The sequence below is a fragment of the Argopecten irradians genome, chromosome 6 (assembly GCF_041381155.1).
Source record: "Argopecten irradians isolate NY chromosome 6, Ai_NY, whole genome shotgun sequence".
NCBI classification, from domain to species: Eukaryota; Metazoa; Mollusca; class Bivalvia; order Pectinida; family Pectinidae; genus Argopecten; species Argopecten irradians.
Genome location: NC_091139.1, coordinates 39,440,284 through 39,460,032, shown reverse-complemented (window position 1 = coordinate 39,460,032; position 19,749 = coordinate 39,440,284). Strand labels below are relative to the sequence as shown.

General features: G+C 39.8%; 2 protein-coding genes across 2 annotated transcripts in view; one reads left to right on the top strand and one right to left on the bottom strand.

Annotated features, from left to right (window-relative positions):
* Positions 1-13,745, top strand: part of LOC138325849 (calcium homeostasis endoplasmic reticulum protein-like) — a 109,567-nt gene extending 95,822 nt beyond the window's left edge. Inside the window, 12 exon segments of the mRNA XM_069271803.1 lie at positions 5,902-6,220; positions 6,516-6,700; positions 8,566-8,674; positions 8,952-9,083; positions 10,382-10,615; positions 10,618-10,703; positions 11,001-11,134; positions 11,422-11,673; positions 11,870-12,016; positions 12,288-12,400; positions 12,877-13,068; positions 13,611-13,745. Coding sequence (XP_069127904.1) covers positions 5,902-6,220; positions 6,516-6,700; positions 8,566-8,674; positions 8,952-9,083; positions 10,382-10,615; positions 10,618-10,703; positions 11,001-11,134; positions 11,422-11,673; positions 11,870-12,016; positions 12,288-12,400; positions 12,877-13,068; positions 13,611-13,639 — 1,932 coding nt within the window. The 3' untranslated portion in view covers positions 13,640-13,745.
* A 3,914-nt stretch (positions 13,746-17,659) lies between these two features.
* Positions 17,660-18,247, bottom strand: LOC138326513 (uncharacterized). The gene has a single exon (XM_069272612.1). It carries the CDS (start codon positions 18,245-18,247, stop codon positions 17,660-17,662), a length of 588 nt encoding a protein of 195 aa, XP_069128713.1.
* Positions 18,248-19,749: the final 1,502 nt, after the last annotated feature.

Below are 19,749 nucleotides of genomic sequence, written 5' to 3'. Positions count from 1 at the left end.
TGTATCAACATCTGTTTTCTTTTGTAAGCATGCTTCATCACATCACTGATCTGACACCAAGGTATGCAACAAAAGGATGAAGATTGCAAATTATCTAAAAGTTATTCCAGTGACATTCCCTCACTCAGCTAAGTTAGCTTAAGTTGGTATATCCATTTAAACTATTAAATGAAGTCTAGAATTTACTGCAAATACAATCAAACTTAACTTGAACTCATGTTAACTTGAACTCAAATGAAGCTTATGCATATTTTTTGGTCCCAGCTAAACTTCTGAGTTTTGGCTGTATATTAAAGTAAACTGTACTCAAGAACTTTGATAGATTGAAATGTTACTCAATATGGCTCCGCAAAGTGTTGGTAAGATTTGGTTTTATACAAAAAATCGAATTGTAGTGGTTCAAAACATCAATCAACCATACTTTAAGATTTTAGATTGTTAATTTCAATGAAATTGACCTAATTTTGAATTTGGCTGCTGAGTTTTTTGGCCCTTTCATAGAAAGGGGGAACATATATACCCAGTGCATTGTACAGATAGAATGGGAGGGGGGGGGGCATTTATGTCTTTGACTAGCTTTGCAGACATTTTGTTTTGTGTGTACAGACTATTATGCCATTGAAGTCCTGTGTATGATAAATTTGATCCTAGATAAGAAGCTGGATTAGTTGTATCACATGTAAATCTGATTTCCAATATAAACATGATCACTGCTTGAGTTTAATATGTCTGATAGAAATAGTCTGTTACTGTTCGTAAGTGATTGCCAGAAATAGCCTGTTGCTGATCGTGAGTGCAGTAAGGATGTTAGAGATGTTAGAGTTTTTAATCCTTACCTCGGCAACATTGACGTCAGTTTACGCTCTTAACAAGTACCGGATTACAACATTTTTATTGAAAAGTGGCCAAGGAAAATTGGTTTGAAATGCTATTAGGTTTTTAACATGTAAAAATGTTGTCTCTCAGGAAGTGAAGAAAGTAAAATGAATTATTACAAAGACATGTTTTGTCATTGCTTTCCTGGATGTTTGTTGATTTTTTGTTATTTATCACCAGGAGCAGTGGCAGTAGTGCCTGCAGTAAAGCACTACAATAGACAAATAAATCTCTTTTGTGTTTCTCATCCCTCCAGTGCTCTGTCTATCCATATCTCTCACACTTTCTGTCTTCTTTCTCTCGATTTTTATGCCTTGATACAATCAACATCAGCGATTGCCACTGGCTGAAATGAAAATATTGAATGGTTATAGTTTAATGTACTGATTGATGTAAAACTGACTGGCAGTTTGTGCTCGTTAGCCTGTGTGTAAAGTACCAGGTAGGTCCCTTTGAACTGTCAGCCTCTGTACCATGTTATAACCAGTGTAGGGACATGAATATACCAACTACTAAACATGAATGTATCACTTAGCATACTCAGTACACCTGCACTACGTTCACGCTTTTCTTACACATAGAGGGTGCCACAGATGCTAGATTTCCTTTCTTGTATGATTTAAAAAAAAGAGAGAGAGATTTACGAGATGTTACTCTATAGTTGCTAATAACCTCTGAGGTTTTAATTTTACTTCCTGGTTGATTGCCCGAAATCAGCGAAATTTAATGCCAGAGTACCTCGCATAATCATGTGATATGTGACGTGTAATGTGACACGTGAAAATAAATCTCTATGATCGGGTGGTATAGTGGTTAAGCCACTCGCCTTTGACCTAGCCGGCCAGGGTTCGATCCCCGGCATGGACTTGAAAAGGTCAAGGGTCACCTGCCCGATCATGTGGGTTTTCTCCCGGTACAGGTTACAGGTACAGGTGTAGCAGCCAATTCTTTCCCCTCTGCTGAAAGTTTCCCCGGGGAAAGAATCAGCTAGCTGAAAGTTTCCCCGGGGAAAGAATAGGCTAGCTGATTCTTTCCCCCCTAGTTATTTTTTTCCCCTGGGGAAAGAATTAGCTAGCTGATTCTTTCCCCCCTCTCGATTTATTTCTAGGTGGGAAACTATTGGCTAACTGATTCTTTCCCACCTCTCGAATTATTTCAAGGGGGTGGGGGAGACTATTAGCTTGCTAATTATTCCCCCCCCCCTCTTGATTAGTTTTAGGCTAACCAATATTTTCCCCCACCCCCTGGAAATAATTCCAGAGGGGGGAAAGAATCAGCTAGCCAATAGTTTCCCACTAGATATAATGAAGAGTGGGGAAAGAACCAGCTAGCCAATAGTTTCCCTCTAGATATAATCAAGAGGGGGGGGGGTGAATCAGCTAGCCAATAGTTTCCCCCCTAGATATAAACAAGAGGGGGGAAAGAATCAGCTAGTGAATGGTTTTCCCCCTAAAACTAATCAAGAGGGAGGAAAGAATCAGCTAGCCAATTATTTCCCCCTAGAATTAAAGAATTAATCAAGAGGGGGGGAATAATCAGCTAGCAAATAGTCTCCCCCACCCCCTGGAAATAGTTCGAGAGGGGGGAAAGAATCAGCTAGCCAATTATTTCCCCCCTAGAATTAAAGAATTAATCAAGAGGGGGGGAATAATCAGCTAGCAAATAGTCTCCACCACCCCCTGGAAATAGTTAGAGAGGGGGGAAAGAATCAGCTAGTCAATGGTTTTCCCCCTAAAACTAATCAAGAGGGGGGAATAATCAGCTAGCAAATAGTCTCCCCCACCCCCTGGAAATATTTCGAGAGGGGGGAAAGAATGAGCTAGCCAATAGTTTCCCCCTAGATATAAACAAGAGGGGGGGGGGGATTATCAGCTTGTCAATAGTTTTCCTCCTAAAACTAATCAAGAGGGGGGGAATAATCAGCTAGCCAATAGTCTCCCCCACCCCCTGAAAATAATTCGAGAGGGGGAAAGAATCAGCTAGCCAATAGTTTCCCTCTAGAATTAATCAAGAGGGGGGAATGAATCAGCTAGCAAATAGTTTTCCTCTAGAATTAATCGAGAGGGGGGAAAGAATCAGCTAGCCAATAGTTTTCCTCTAGATATAATCAAGAGGAGGGAAAGAATATGCTAGCAAATAGTCTCCCCCACACCCCTAGAAATAATTTGTGGGGGGGGGGGGGAAGAATCAGCTAGCCAAAGGTTTTCCCCTTGATATAATCAAGAGGGGAGAAAGAATCAGCTAGCCAATAGTTTCCCCCTAGATATAATCATGATTGGGGAAAGAAAGAGCTAGCCAATAGTTTCCCCCTGGATATAATCATGATTGGGGAAAGAAAGAGCTAGCCAATAGTTTCCCCCTGGATATAATCATGATTGGGGAAAGAAAGAGCTAGCCAATAGTTTCCCCCTGGATATAATCATGAATTGGGGTAAAGAAAAGAGCTAGCCAAATAGTTTCCCTCTAGATATAATCATGATTGGGGGGAAAGAAAGAGCTAGCCAAGTTCCCCTGGATATAGATTTGAAAGAGTAGCCCCCTCTAGATATAATCATGATTGGGGAAAGAAAGAGCTAGCCAATAGTTTCCCCCTGGATTTCATGATTGGGGAAAGAAAGAGCTAGCCAATAGTTTCCCCCTAGATAAGAAAGGGCTAGCCATCATGATTGATTGGGAAAGAAAGAGCTAGCCAATAGTTTCCCCCTAGATTCCATGATCTGGGGAAGAAAGAGCTAGCCAATAGTTTCCCCTGGATAAATGCATGATTGGGGAAAGAAAGAGCTAGCCAAGTTTTCCCCTGGATATAATCATGATTGGGAAAGATAGCCAATAGTTTCCCCTCTAGATATAATCATGATTGGGGAAAGAAAGAGCTAGCCAATAGTTTCCCCCCTGGATATAATCATGATTGGGGAAAGAAAGAGCTAGCCAATAGTTTCCCTCTAGATATAATCATGATTGGGGAAAGAAAGAGTAGCCAATAGTTTCCCCCTGGATATAATCATGATTGGGGAAAGAAAGAGCTAGCCAATAGTTTCCCCCTAGATATAATCGAGAGGGGGATGAAACAGCTAGCCAATAGTTTTCCCCCTAGATATAACGAGGGGGGAAAGAATCAGCTAGTCAATGGTTTTCCCCGGGGAAACTATCAGAGGGGGAAAAAAATGGCTGCTATCTGGGCACTCCGGTTTCCTCCCACTCGCGCGCTTTCATCCAGGCCATCGAAAGTGATTTGTATAGTTGCATAACTTGTTTCGCAATCGATGTAAATAGATAAATAAAGTTTATATTTTTTTATATATAAATCTATGAAAAAGTTACCTACCTGCAAAATTTTAACAATGACATGTATTACAGTAAGTCTAAATGATGAACTCACGATTTTCCTGTATGGTACTCATCCAACTTTGAGAACCTCTATATTTCTTTGTAATGGGACTCATCAAAATTTGAAAATTAGTGCCTTAAAAAAATCCTACATGATTTTGGACACAATTAAGATTGTATTATTAAAAGATACTTAACTAATTTAGCATGATATATTCTAACAAACATCATAGATATTGACCTTCATGTTATACAACTGTAGTGAAATAGTATACTGCTGGTGTGGTTACATAACAGTAATCTAGTAACAGATAGTAGTGTTTTCACTTGTCAGCTTGCAGAGACGATACATTTTGTAATACAGCCTCTGATTTCACATGTCGTGTATATATCTACAAATGAAATAAATGGAGAGGTTATACATTTCCATATCTATCTTTGAGTATAATCCGCTTGAATCAATTTTGTAGAATCTCCATTCAAAATTTTATCTGGTTTACATAAGCGAACAACCTTTCATGAAAAGTCATATCTAATTTGACTTATTCCAATAACATTATATAATTATATACAGGCATGTCCATCCCCTGTGGAATTTACTATATCCAAAGGTAAAGCTGCTGTTATATATAAATGGAATGATAAGAGGATCCGTGAGATTCTGGGCATCGCATGACCTACAGAGTAGACTTAATTCTACAATAACAAACAATCACATTGTCAGACATGTGCATTGTTAATTAAACAATGGAAAAATCAGCTGTCAATATACTGTTGATATTTTTACAACGATTATCATGGTGGTCCTAAGCTTACTGGTGATCGGGTCACTCAGAATACTGAATGGGTGATGAACAAGGGAGATAACTGTATGTGGGAGTAGGTGACTGTTAATGTCATGAAATGTTAAGTACATACCGTAATGTCATCCATGTCTGTCCTGTCTTGTCCCATCGTGGACTGTCTGATGTCGCATCTGGTCCCATCCTGGACCGTCTGATGTCCCATCTGGTCCCATCCATCTTTGATATATGAAGGCATTTTATGTCCTTTAGACACATTCTAGTTATATAAGCATACCAGTAATGATTTAAAGCAGAGATTATCATAAGAATAGATATCATTAAAGAAAGAAAAAGTTTCCATTATAAATTCGTCAAGTTATGGTCTCAATAGTTTTATTTGGTTATATATTTGTATTGAAAAGTCTAACTGTTTTTATGGGTTCACAGGGAAATTAAAATAAACTGTATACTTATAGATGGACTGGCCATGTTTTCAATTAAACACTTGCTAATTTCATAAAAAAAGAAAAAAACTTTTTTTTTTTTAAAGACCGTTTAATCCTTAGTCTATATATTTTATTAATGTGTAACAACGATCACCAGATGAAATAATGATATGGTTTTGTAATCAAAGAAAGATAACTCTATCATTGTTTGGCTTTCTTTAACAAATCTGAAGTCTGCATAAGAAAGTGTGTTAAATGTAGGTAATACTAAATTGAGGTTCATTTCAAATGAAACTAGGACCCAAATTTATGCAAAAATTAAAAAAATAAAGAATATATATATATATAAAAAATAGGGATTAAACTCTGCCTTTGATACTCTGATCAACCTGAGATATGGCTCATAACTTTGAATACAGTTTCAGTATTTTTCCTTCTGTATTGAACGTCTGTTTGGTCTTTTACAGAAACTGAAGGACCCGTCAGCCTCTCTGTCAGCATACCAAGCAGGCTTAATCACAGAACATGGCGACATTGTACGTATGGTCAGTAACAATGTCCAGCAGCAGTACAGTTCTCTCCAGAAACAACACCTCGACTTTACCTCACATCTCAACAGTCAAGCACAACAGATGCAGCAACAGTTACAACAGCTTTTACAGCAACAGCAACAGCAGCAACAACAAGCCCAGCAACAGCAGCAACAACAACAGGCTGTTGCCGTGGTGGTCGCCACGGGAACACAGCAACAGCCGCTCACTTCAATGCCCGGGGTAGCCATGCCAGGTCAGTCATCTGCCAGGGAATTAAAATTAGAATTAAAAAGATATTGGAAGTTACTGTAACTGAATTGAAATATCTTTAAATAATATGGAAATAAATAATAATTTGTGGAGATAAACTTTTGCGAATTAAAATAAGTCAAAAAAATCATGGAAGTAAATCGTATGTATAAGAAAGTTAGTTTACTGTATATGGGTATGTTTTAAAGAGGTTTAACATGATTATTATCTTCACAGGCTGATAGAGTAATCCATATGTTATTATAGAAACAATGACTTTAACCCACTATATGTTACAGGTGTTCCCCAGGCTGTCAGTGTGGCCCCTGTCATATCAGCTGTGTCGTCACAACCAACGGTCCTGTCTACATCCATCCCCTCTGGTCTGCCTCCGGTCAGTGTGGTCACCTCCTCACTTCCTCCGACGTCCTCGGGACTGATGACCACTCCACCACCACAAATCACCACAGCACAGTCTATCCCGGTAAGTCTACTGCTGTTCACCATGGCACAGTCTATCTTGATAAGTCAAAGTCCATCCTGGTAAGTCACAGTCCATTCCGGTAAGTCACAGTCCATCCTGTTAAGTCTTACGCTGATTAGAGTGACACAGACTCTTTGTAAGGTAGTATACCATCAGAGTCTATCCCAGTAAGTCTTACACTGATCAGAGTGACACAGACTCTTTGTAAGGTAGTATACCATCACAGTCTGTCCTGGTAAGTCTAACTCTGATCAAAGTGACACAGACTCTTTGTAAGGTAGTATACCATCACAGTCTATCCTGGTAAGTCTAACTCTGATCAAAGTGACACAGACTCTTTGGAAGATAGTATACCATCAGAGTCTATCCTAGTAAGTCTTACACTGATCAGAGTGACACAGACTCTTTGTAAGGTACTATACCATCACAGTCCTTCCCAGTAAGTCTAACACTGATCAGAATGACACAAACTCTTTGTAAGGTAGTATACCATCACAGTCTATCCTGGTAAGTCTACTGCTGATCTTGGTGACACAGACTCTTTGTAAGGTAGTATACCATCACAGTCCATCCCTTTAAGTCAAATGCTGATCAGAGTGACACAGACTCTTTGTAAGGTAGTATACCATCAAAGTCCATCCCGGTAAGTCTAACGCTGATCAGGGTGACACAGACTCTTTGTATAGTGGTATAGAACTATTGTGCTAAAAATGCTCTGAAATACCTGTAAATTTGTCTGTGTTGATCAGGTTAAAATTCACTGAAATATAACTCAGCATCTATCCTAGTAAGTCTACTGCTGATCTTGGTGACACAGACTCTTTGTAAGGTAGTATACCATCACAGTCTATCCTGGTAAGTCTAACGCTGATCAGGGTGACACAGACTCTTTGTAAGGTAGTATACCATCACAGTCTATCCTAGTAAGTCTAACGCTGATCAGGGTGACACAGACTCTTTGTAAGGTAGTATACCATCACAGTCTATCCTGGTAAGTCTAACGCTGATCAGGGTGACACAGACTCTTCGTAAGGTAGTATAATATCACAGTCCATCCTGGTAAGTCTAACGCTGATCAGAGTGACACAGACTCTTTGTAAGGTAGTATACCATCACAGTCTGTCCTGGTAAGTCCAACTCTGATCAAAGTGACACAGACTCTTTGTAAGTTAGTATACCATCACAGTCCATCCAAGTAAGTCTAACACTGAACAGGGTGACACACACTCTTTGTAAGGCAGTATTACAGTCTATCCTGGTAAGTCTAACGCTGATCAGGGTGACACAGACTCTTTGTAAGGTAGTATAACATCACAGTCCATCCCGGTAAGTCTAACGCTGATCAGGGTGACACAGACTCTTTGTAAGGTAGTATACCATCACAGTCCATCCAAGTAAGTCTAACACTGATCAGGGTGACACAGACTCTTTGTAAGGTAGTATTACAGTCTATCCTGGTAAGTTTAACGCTGATCAGGGTGACACAGACTCTTTGTAAGGTAGTATACCATCAGAGTCCATCCCGGTAAGTGTAACTCTAATCAGAGTGACACAGACTCTTTGTAAGGTAGTATACCATCACAGTTCATCCCGGTAAGTCTAACGCTGATCAGGGTGACACAGACTCTTTGTATAGTGGTATAGAACTATTGTGCTAAAAATACTCTGAAATACCTGTAAATTTGTCTGTGTTGGTAAGGTTAAAATTCACTGAAATATAACTTAGCATCAAGTTCATTGTATTAAAAAACAGATTGAAATATAGCATGGTATAGCACTGTCTCTTTTGCATTAAAAACCACTTCAATAAAATGAGTCATTTGTCTGCTTTATGGATGAGGGAGCATTCCTGTTGATATTTGTAGACTGGTCAGCCGCCCCAACAACAGACATCAAGATTCAACCAGCCTCCCCCAGGATTTGTGGCCCCACCCCCAGGATTTGTAGGGGCACCTCCACAACAGTTTGACTTCTGTAAGTCAAATCGTCCTCACTGGCTAAAAACTTTACAAAAAGTCTGATTCATTAAAATTTTGATAATGAATGGGTACTGAGGAAAAGGTCTGATACCGTGAGAAAATTGATTCAATGAATTTCAAGTCCTAGAGATTTAATGGTTTTCAATAATATGTTCTGTTAATTTTTGCTTGAAAGAAATCTTTCACTATCAGTTTTATTTGTTACATCACTGTGGAAAAGATTTAAAATAACAATTATTGGGATTTAAACTACAGTTATGATTATGTTTTAGCTGGTGCACCACAAGGAATTCCAGGTATTCCTGGAGCTCCCCCCACAATACCTACTGCACCCCCAGGGATACCGCAGGCTTCAGGTGGAAGTGCCCCTCAGGGACCCCCAGGTACAGTTGGAGCCCCCGCGGGCCCGGGATTCACTCCCAGCTTTCAAGGACCACCCCCAGGGCAGTTTGCACTTCCTGACCTGAGCAAGCCTCCCCCAGGGTTTGCCCTTACCGGTCCGCCCCCTGCCATCGGGCCCCCACCAGAAATAGACCTGACCCCATCAGTACCATACTACGAGCTGCCAGCCGGACTGATGGCTCCACTTATTAAGGTAACAACTTTTTATCTACAAAATCTGTTGTAAAATAATGTTTAATTTTATCTACTCACTCTTTAATGGCTATGAATTTCATCTTATCTTGATAATAGGTGTGTATCAACTTGTATTTAGAGTTGTTTTATTTGATTTATAGTTACATAATCTGTTGACTTGTCTACTTTTCTAAGTTTAGTGAGAGCCACGGGTACATTTTCCTAAGTTTAATAAAAGCCTGTTAAATACACTGTAGTGTTTGTAAATTAAATTCGCCTGTTTATTAGTGTATGTAAGGTTCTGTTTCTAATTCAGCTTGAGGACCATGAGTACAAGTCCCTGGACCCCAAGGATATCCGCTTACCTCCGCCGATGCCTCCGAGTGAGAGATTGTTAGCCGCTGTGGAAGCCTTCTATAGTCCTCCAAACCATGATAGGCCTCGAGATAGGTAAATGTCTGGCAAGGGAGATAACTTTCTTTCTAACAATCTGAATATTAACCAAGGAGGACAACTCTTCAACAAACAACCCACAGACAAGTAACTTCTGAAAATAATTTCTGTGGCAATGTATGAATTTCTGTATTTAGCTCTATGATAATGAACTTTCAGCAATGGCCTTCCTGATGCCTGATGACATCCCTATGTACTTTAATGGTGATTCTTTATGAGGGTTGGTAGGTTTCAGTATGTCACTGGTGGCACTTTGTTCTATGGTGGTATTCCTTTGTTTGTAGCGAAGGCTGGGAGAAGCTTGGCCTGTATGAGTTCTTCAAAGCCAAACAACGGGCACGTCGACTGAAGGAGCAAGACAGAGAAAGGAGGGGGTTATCTCCAGGGGGGAGTTCTAGTTCACGATCACCATCACCACAACCATCACCACCACGACCACAGATACAACCAGAAAGGTTAAAACGAAGGTCAAGGTCACCGTCTCCTGTAAAATCACGATGGAGATACACAATGAATTTCAAGTCCTAGAGATTTAATGGTTTTCAATAATATGTTGTGTTAATTTTTGCTTGAAAGAAATCTTTCACTATCAGTTTTATTTGTTACATCACTGTGGAAAAGATTTAAAATAACAATTATTGGGATTTAAACTACAGTTATGATTATGTTTTAGCTGGTGCACCACAAGGAATTCCAGGTATTCCTGGAGCTCCCCCCACAATACCTACTGCACCCCCAGGGATACCGCAGGCTTCAGGTGGAAGTGCCCCTCAGGGACCCCCAGGTACAGTTGGAGCCCCCGCGGGCCCGGGATTCACTCCCAGCTTTCAAGGACCACCCCCAGGGCAGTTTGCACTTCCTGACCTGAGCAAGCCTCCCCCAGGGTTTGCCCTTACCGGTCCGCCCCCTGCATCGGGCCCCCACCAGAAATAGACCTGACCCCATCAGTACCATACTACGAGCTGCCAGCCGGACTGATGGCTCCACTTATTAAGGTAACAACTTTTTATCTACAAAATCTGTTGTAAAATAATGTTTAATTTTATCTACTCACTCTTTAATGGCTATGAATTTCATCTTATCTTGATAATAGGTGTGTATCAACTTGTATTTAGAGTTGTTTTATTTGATTTATAGTTACATAATCTGTTGACTTGTCTACTTTTCTAAGTTTAGTGAGAGCCACGGGTACATTTTCCTAAGTTTAATAAAAGCCTGTTAAACACACTGTAGTGTTTGTAAATTAAGTTCGCCTGTTTATTAGTGTATGTAAGGTTCTGTTTCTAATTCAGCTTGAGGACCATGAGTACAAGTCCCTGGACCCCAAGGATATCCGCTTACCTCCGCCGATGCCTCCGAGTGAGAGATTGTTAGCCGCTGTGGAAGCCTTCTATAGTCCTCCAAACCATGATAGGCCTCGAGACAGGTAAATGTCTGGCAAGGGAGATAACTTTCTTTCTAACAATCTGAATATTAACCAAGGAGGACAACTCTTCAACAAACAACCCACAGACAAGTAACTTCTGAATATAATTTCTGTGGCAATGTATGAATTTCTGTATTTAGGTCTATGATAATGAACTTTCAGCAATGGCCTTCCTGATGCCTGATGACATCCCTATGTACTTTAATGGTGATTCTTTATGAGGGTTGGTAGGTTTCAGTATGTCACTGGTGGCACTTTGTTCTATGGTGGTATTCCTTTGTTTGTAGCGAAGGCTGGGAGAAGCTTGGCCTGTATGAGTTCTTCAAAGCCAAACAACGGGCACGTCGACTGAAGGAGCAAGACAGAGAAAGGAGGGGGTTATCTCCAGGGGGGAGTTCTAGTTCACGATCACCATCACCACAACCATCACCACCACGACCACAGATACAACCAGAAAGGTTAAAACGAAGGTCAAGGTCACCGTCTCCTGTAAAATCACGATGGAGATACAGTAGTGGGAACCAACAAGGCAAATCAAGGTAAAGTTTCTCTTCGGGTAGTCTGTGAGCCAGAACCAACACTACTGAATGTCTGGAATGGAGGTCTAAACCCTTTCTTATGAGAATGAAAAAAAAAAAGATTTTTGCAGTATTATTCAGAAATAACCATTAGCTGTATCTAGTACATATGTCTATATGTGGGGAAAATGTTAGTGTATTGTGTTTTGTTTTACAGATCACCCTCCCCTCCACCACACCAACAGAGGGGATCTATGAAGAGGGAGGAGTCCCCTCTACCTTACCTGCCGTCAAGTCGGTCACCCTCACCAGTCAAGGTCACACAGAGGTTGTCACGAAGTCCTACCCCTCCCATCGGTACATTGTAAGTTGTTATTGTATAGTTTCTAATATTTGCAAGGGTTTTAATTCTCCCAAAATCGCGAAATACCTCGCTTTATTTGTTTGTTTGATTTCACATAAATGACACTTTCATACTCTACAAAACTAATTCGTGAAAATAAACCCCAGCAAATAAGATCCATACAGAAAGTTGCAAAATTTTACATTTGGGAATTCAAATGAGCCAAATTGTATTCCTGTATCCCTTTATTTCACTTGATATGATTTGACAAAGGTGTCTCTTTTGTTTCCAGCCCTGACGCCAGTGCTGCTGACAGTTTTATGAGAGTGGGTGGCCCCGCTCCACCACCTACAGATAACAAGCTGGGAATGGACAATAAAGGCCATCAGATGCTCATGAAAATGGGTAAGGGGAAATAACTGACGAAAACTACCTTTGATGTTGTAAGGAATAAACAGCACTTGTACATTAATTATTTTGCATTTTATGTTCCAGTATATTGGTTTTGAGACAGCAAAGTGACTTGAGTGAAGTACAATTTACCATCAATTAGTCCCACCTTTCAGTCAATGTGATGTCTTATTTTGACTTATCATATTTTTTATTTTTGTGAATCTACAAGTAGGGTACATTATAGTCCACATAATTTTGGTATCTCAAAACCCCTGTAGCTAGAAAGATAATCAGCAAACTGTCATTTTCAGTGGTGATGTGATGTACAAAATATTTCTGATATTTTGATTTGAGATGGTGTGACAGAATATGAAAAGTTGTAAAATGTGTAATCCCCTTTATAGTAAATTATTAACACATTTTAGATTTCAGTTACAAGTTCTGTTACGGCTGAATAGTGTGATTGTATTTAAAATGTTTCTATTTAGGATGGGGAGGCCGCGGTCTCGGAGCCTCAGAACAGGGTATAGTGAACCCCATAGAGAGTGGAGACGTACGTGACCGACAGGACATGTACAAGGGCATTGGTATAGATCTCAAAGATCCATTTGAACAGTTCCGCAAAAGCAAGAGTCATGGCTTCATTCAACGCATGAAGGCTAGAGATGAATCCAGAGATAGTAAGTTTTCTTAATACAGTAAAGATGGCTATGATAAACACACTGACAACAAATTCCTGGTTATAAAATAGTAATTTTCATTCCCCATGAATGTTTCTACAAGATAATAAGATAATGTTATCCCCAGAGGTTTGTTATTACCATGTGTTACTGTAACATATTGTGTAACAAGAAAAAGGAATTTAAAATTGTAAATGCAGTTCTACTAGATATGATTATTTAAAGATCATTTTGTTAATGAATGTATATATTTAATTGTATCTATTAAAAAAAAGAGAGACAGAGAAAAAGAAAAGAAGAATCAACAAAAAAAGTCACAAGTACCAGTTCTAAAGTTTGACTGCTTTCAAGAACTCTCATAATGTAGAGATTGGCTGCTACATACTTCAGAAGGGTCAATAAAAATAACAGGATGAAAATTTATGCAAAAAATAAAAGGACTCAATTTCACAGATTACCTCCCCTTGATGTATGTGATTTACTAATGTTTACTAATGATAAAAGTGAAACATTTTATAATGTCATTTTGTTTTTGTTTTCAGCCTCATCCAAATCTTCAAAAGATGACTAAAGCTTTTACATTGAGGCTGACAACAGAGGGATGTGTGCATGGATGAACATTAAGTCATTTTCAGATTCATTTATCCTCATGAAAATTCATTAAATTATCATCTTTATTATGTCTTGTGTGGCTCCTTATTTTCATAACAATTAATTTTTAATTCATGCCTTAGGATTTATTCGCAACAATTATTATTGCCATATAGACATCTACCATGTACAGTATAATCCGTTAACTTGAACTTGCGTTTCTCGAAAAACCTCTCATTCGTCGAACTGATCGCATGGTTTGGTCTGTGACCCTATATATTTCTTCTAACAAAACCCGGGACAGCTATTTGTCGAATATCTCTTATTCCTTGAACAAAAAGATATCCCCGTTTCATCAAATACATTATAGTATTAACCCATGTATTCGCCGAACCCCTTCAGCTATTGAGAAATTTTAAAACATTCATTTTTAGGTCACCTTAGACGAAGTCTCAAGTGACCTATTCTAATCGCCTTTTGTCCGTCGTCGTCCGTCGTATGTCCGTAAACAATTTACATTTTCGACTTCTTCTCCAAAACTGTTGAAGCAATTTCAATGAAATTTTGCACAAACCTTCTAAGGCATAAGGCCAATCAAATTTGTGAATTATATGGTCCCCACCCCCCAGGGGGCTGTGGGAGGGGCCAAAAGGGGTAAAATTGAGTAAAATTTCAAATCTTCTTCTCTACTCACAGATGTGGTAGAATCAAATACTCTTCATAGATAAAAAGGTCTTAAGGTCCTTTACAAAAATTGTGAATTATATGACCCTGGGGTCTCTAGTTTCCCCCTGGGGAGGGGGTTAAGTTTACTATACTTTATATTGAGAAAACACATTTTTGCGCATTATTTGGTCATTTGTAATAGGAAATGAGTCAAATGTTGTCAGAATTATCAGTATGAGATGGCCATTTAATCTTATTAACAAATTTTCTATGACTGACCCACAGGGGCCTTAGGGGCGGGGTCAAAAGGGGTCAAATAGGCTAAAACTTCAAAAATCTTCTTCTGAAATTCTGGAAATGGTAGAATCAAATACTTTTCATAAATAGAAAGGTCTTAAGGTCCTTTACAAAAATTGTGAATTATATGACCCTGGGGTCTCATGTTTCCCCCTGGGGAGGGGGTCAAGTTTACTATAGTTTATATAGGGAAAACATATTTATGAACATTTTTTGTTCAATTTTCATTGGAAACGAGTCAAACTTGGTTAGAATTATTAGCCTGAGATAGCATTTTAATATCATATCCATATTGGTCCAGGCTGACCCCCTGGGGGCAGAGGGGCGGGGCCAAAAAAGGTCACATAGGCTAAAACTTCAAAAATATTCTTTTAAAATTCTGGAAAATGATATAATCAAATACACTTTATAGATGAAAAGGTCTTAAAGTTTGTTTATAAAAATTGTAAATTATATGACCCTGGGATCTCCTGTTTCCCCTTGGGGAGGGGGTCAAGTTTACTATAGTTTATATAGGGAAAACATATTTATGAGCATTTTTTGCTCAATTTTCATAGGAAATGAGTCAAACTTGGTTAGAATTATTAGCCTGAGATAGCATTTTAATATCATATCCACATTGGTCCTGGCCGACCCCCTGGGGGCAGAGGGGCGGGGCTAAAAAAGGGTCAAATAGGCTAAAACTTCAAAAAATCTTCTAAAATTCTGGATATAGTAGAATCAAATAATTATAGATGGAAAGGTCTTCAGATGTTTTATAAAAACTGTGAATTATATGACCTTGGGGTCTCACGTTACCCCCTGGGGAGGGGTCAAGTTTACTTTAGTTTATATAGGAAAAACATATTTGTGAACATTATTTGCCCAATTTTCATAGGAAATTAGTCAAACTTGATTAGAATTATTAGCCTAAGATATAGCATTTTAACATCCATATCCGTCCTCATTTGTTTCATTATTTGTTTCATTATATATTCTAACTCAGGTGACCGTTAAGGCCCGTGGGCCTCTTGTTATGTAATACATATTTTTAGCCCACCATCATCAGACGGTGGGCTATTCAAATAGCTTTTCGTCCATGGTCAGTTGTTCGTCCTTCCGCCGGTCCATTAACAATTCTTGTTATCGCTATTTCTCGGAAAATACTGAAGGGATCATTCCCAAATTTCATATTTAGGTTCCCCTTGGGCCCTAGTTGTGCATATTGCATTTCGGGACTGATTGGTTAACAAGATGCCCCCAGGCAGCCATCTTAGGTCTTGATAGTTAAAGGTTGTTATCACTAATTCTCAGAAAGTATTGAAGGGATCATTCTCAAATTTCATATATAGGTTCCCTTAGGGCCTTTTGTGCATATTGCATTTTGGGACTGATCGTTCAACAAGATGGCCAAACAGCCGCCATCTTGGATTTTGATATTTACTGCTATTTCTCAAAAATTACTGAAGGTATCTCTCACAAATTCCATACGTATGTTCCACTTGGGCCCTAGAAGTGCATAATGCCTTTTGGGACTAATCAGTCAACAAGATGGCCAATCGCCTGCCAACTTGGATTTCATCGTTGAAGTTTGTTACCGCTATTTCTCAGAAAGTACTCGAGCGATCTGTCTCAAATTTTATATGTAATTATTTTGAAAAAGTTTGAAAAGCAGAGAAAAGATCCCTCTTTCCATTGCCAGACATAAATCATTCTTTGGTAGGCGCCAAAATCCCTCTGGGATCTCTTGTTTCATCTTGATATTGTTATCAAAACCACTTTCATAAAATTCAAATTGCTGAAAATCATGGTAATTAAAATGTCATTGACATTATGCATCGTTTGTCATAGGTTGAGACCAGACATTTTAACTGTTGATGATCAATACTTTTCACATGAAAAGGAGTCGGTTTACTGTATTTCAAATTCCTCAATTTGGTGTGGTAAAACATTTAGAAAATATCGATAGTATTGATAGATTTATTTTTATGTGATATATAGCACAATGCCATGTTATTTTAGATACAACATTGAAAGACCAAAATTCAGTAAATTTTCTTCTTTGTTGTGCAAAGGGAGATAAATCTAATAACACTACAGTAAAACCTTCTTATTTTTATGTGAAAACCTTCTTAAGACGAATCTGCTTGATAAGAAGTTCAAATCCCTGGGTTTGGTTCCTCTTTATTTATACTTCTTTTAGAAAAATATAACAAATGTACTTATATCGAATTATCTTTGGATAGGAAGTCATTTAGTGGTCCTGGCAAGTAAATTTGTGCCCTATAACAAATTATTCTGGAATTTTATTTTGAAATTGCTAGATGTAGCCTTGTTTTAAAGTGAAGCCTTGTTTTAAAGTGAAACATGGGGCCAAAAAGGGAATCGATTGATAGAAAATCAAATATGATCGAACCAGTTTACAATTAATTGTCGGTAATGAAAAATTTGCAAAGAAGACATTATTATCGACTTTAAAAATGTGTAAGTTAGCTTATTAACTTTCTTGATTCCGGGTGCAATCGGCCTATGACTTTAATTATCTTATAGGAATGTGAGAAAAAATTGAGTTTGAAATTGAAAGACCATCATCTGATGGTCAGTGCCTTGAAACTGTCCAAGAAATCTTGCATCTTCGAGATGGAGGACTATATATATAGCTAGTCCCCCATAAATAGTTAAAAAAATGGAAATCAGCCAGCATATTACCTAAATACAGCTGTTAGTGTTGCTGCTCAACCGTCGTCGTCATCAACCAGGTTCATCCATCTTCCTGGAACTCTCTCCGGATGGTGGGTCAGTTGGGGTGATCAGTCCCTACTCTTCGACGGTTGGCTTCCAGCTACTATCGCCTCTTCGTATCCACAGCCAGCGGGATGCTCTCTCTGCCTCCTTCCCCAACTCTTTAATGGCAGTCTTCCTCGATTTTCCAGTGATGCCGAGGGCTCCTAACATCCTCCAGCATGACTGACTGGGAAATCCCCGACAGCCTACCTCTACTGGGAAGATCCATGCTTGCCAGCCTTTTCTTCCGCACTCGTCGGCCAACTCTGCATACTTAGTCCTTTTCCGCCGATTCACATCTTGTCTCCCAGGGCACAGTCAGTTCGACCATTACTAGTTTCTTCTTGCTAGAAGATACAAGCACTATGTCAGGTCTTAGTGCTGTCTTCACCACCTCTGGGAAGGCCAACTTCTTCCCCAGGTCCACACGCATCTCCCAGTCTCCTGCACATCCCAGTCTCCTGCACATTTTTCTTTCTAGTTGGTTTCGTTGATGTTTGCCCCTCCTTTTGAAACTGGATGAATGTTGGTCCTTTCTATATTCCCTTTGCCTTTTCCTCTCTCTTTCCAAGGTGTCCGCGAGCTTCCTTAGCACCTGGTCAGGCCTCAATGTGTATCGCCCTTGAGCCAGTGCCATTTCACACGAAGAGAGGATGTGCTCTAGGCTTCCAGCCCTGTCACACTGCTGACATGTTGGATCTTCCACCAGTCCCCATATGTGAAGATTGGTAGGTGTTGGAAGTACATCATATACTGCTCTCAAGATGAACTGGAGCTGCCATGGCGTGTATTTCCAGATTTCTGCCCAGGACAGTTTCCTCTCTTCTGTTTCCCACCTGGTCCATACCCCCTGACTTCCCATTTCTACTGCTTTCACTCTCCTTGCCGCTTCTTCTTGTTGCCTGATCTCTCTTTGTACTTGCTGTCTTCTCTCAGTTACATTGGCTTCTTTCCATCTAGTTGTCTGACCTCTTCCCAACCCCTGTCTTCATATGCAGATTGTTCCAACAATATACTTGTGTCGAAGTCTGCTCTCTGCCTCAGATACAGCCTTGCAGGCTGACCACCTCCTTCCTGTTCTCACCTCTACTCCTGCTTGTCTTACTCTCTCGTTCCTGGAGTCTTTGAGTGTCATGACAAGTCTTGCTTTCCTGGTCTTAAACTCCTCCACTAATGATGTTAATGGGAGCTGAAGTTTTGATGTCCGGCTGTATAATCCTGTTGATGAGAAGCACTGAGGAACCCCTACCCATCTCCGCAGATGTTTACTTATTCTCCTCTCAAGTCCCTCGACCGTTGATACGGAGATCTCGTATAACATCAATGGCCAGGATAGTCATGGCAGTAGTCCTTGTTGGAACATCCATGCCTTGAAATTTCCTGGTAGGCCTGTCTTGTCGATATTCCTCAGTCCTTCACATACTTGCTGCTCTACCTTGCTGTTGTTGTTGGAGTCTAGTCACTCGGCCTTTCTTCAGGATCAGGCATCTGGATTTGACTGGCTTAAATTTCATCCTTGCCCAGGATACTGTATCCTCCAATGCTGTTAGGATCCACCTTGCTTGGACATGTGTTGTTTCGGTGATTGTTAGATCATCCATGAATCCCCTGCTCGGTGGTTGTCTGATGTTGGTCCTAGACAGAGGGCCTCTTGTTTCTCTTTTCCCTGCTTCGATAATCATGTTCATAGCGATAATGAACAACACTACAGAAATTGTGCAGCCTGTCACAATTCCTTTCTTCAATTTCTGCCTTGATGTTACATAGTCCTTGACCGCAAATCGCAGATGAATTCCTTGGAAATAGCTTTGGATGATCCCCTTCCTTCTCTGGGATGTGATACTGTTCCAGAGCTCTCTCTATCAGTTTGTGTGGGACGGTGCCATACGCTTTTGCCAGGTCAAGCCATACTACTGTCAGGTCTCCACGGTTCACCTTCGCTTCCCTGATCAGTTGACTTAACACACTTGTATGTTCCACACATCCAGAAAAACCGGGTACGCCACCTTTCTGTGCTGATGTATCCGCATACTCGTTAGAAGTCATGTATGTTGTCATTCGCCACGCCAATATAGAGAAGAAGATCTTTCCTTCCACATTCAGCAATGAGATTGTTCTGAACTGACTTAACCCTTTAGAGTTTTCCTCATTTAGGACAAAGCAGCCCTCGGCAGCTTGCCAGCATGATGGTATCCTACCTTTCCTCCAGACCACTTTCATCAATTTCCAAAGTCTGTGTAGGAGCTTGGGACATTTCTTATACACCTTGTATGGAAAGCCATTTGGTCCTGGTGCTGATGCTGCCCTTGCCTTCTTCACAACTTCTGAAACTAGTTTACACTCTCTTCTCTAGAAATGAATGGA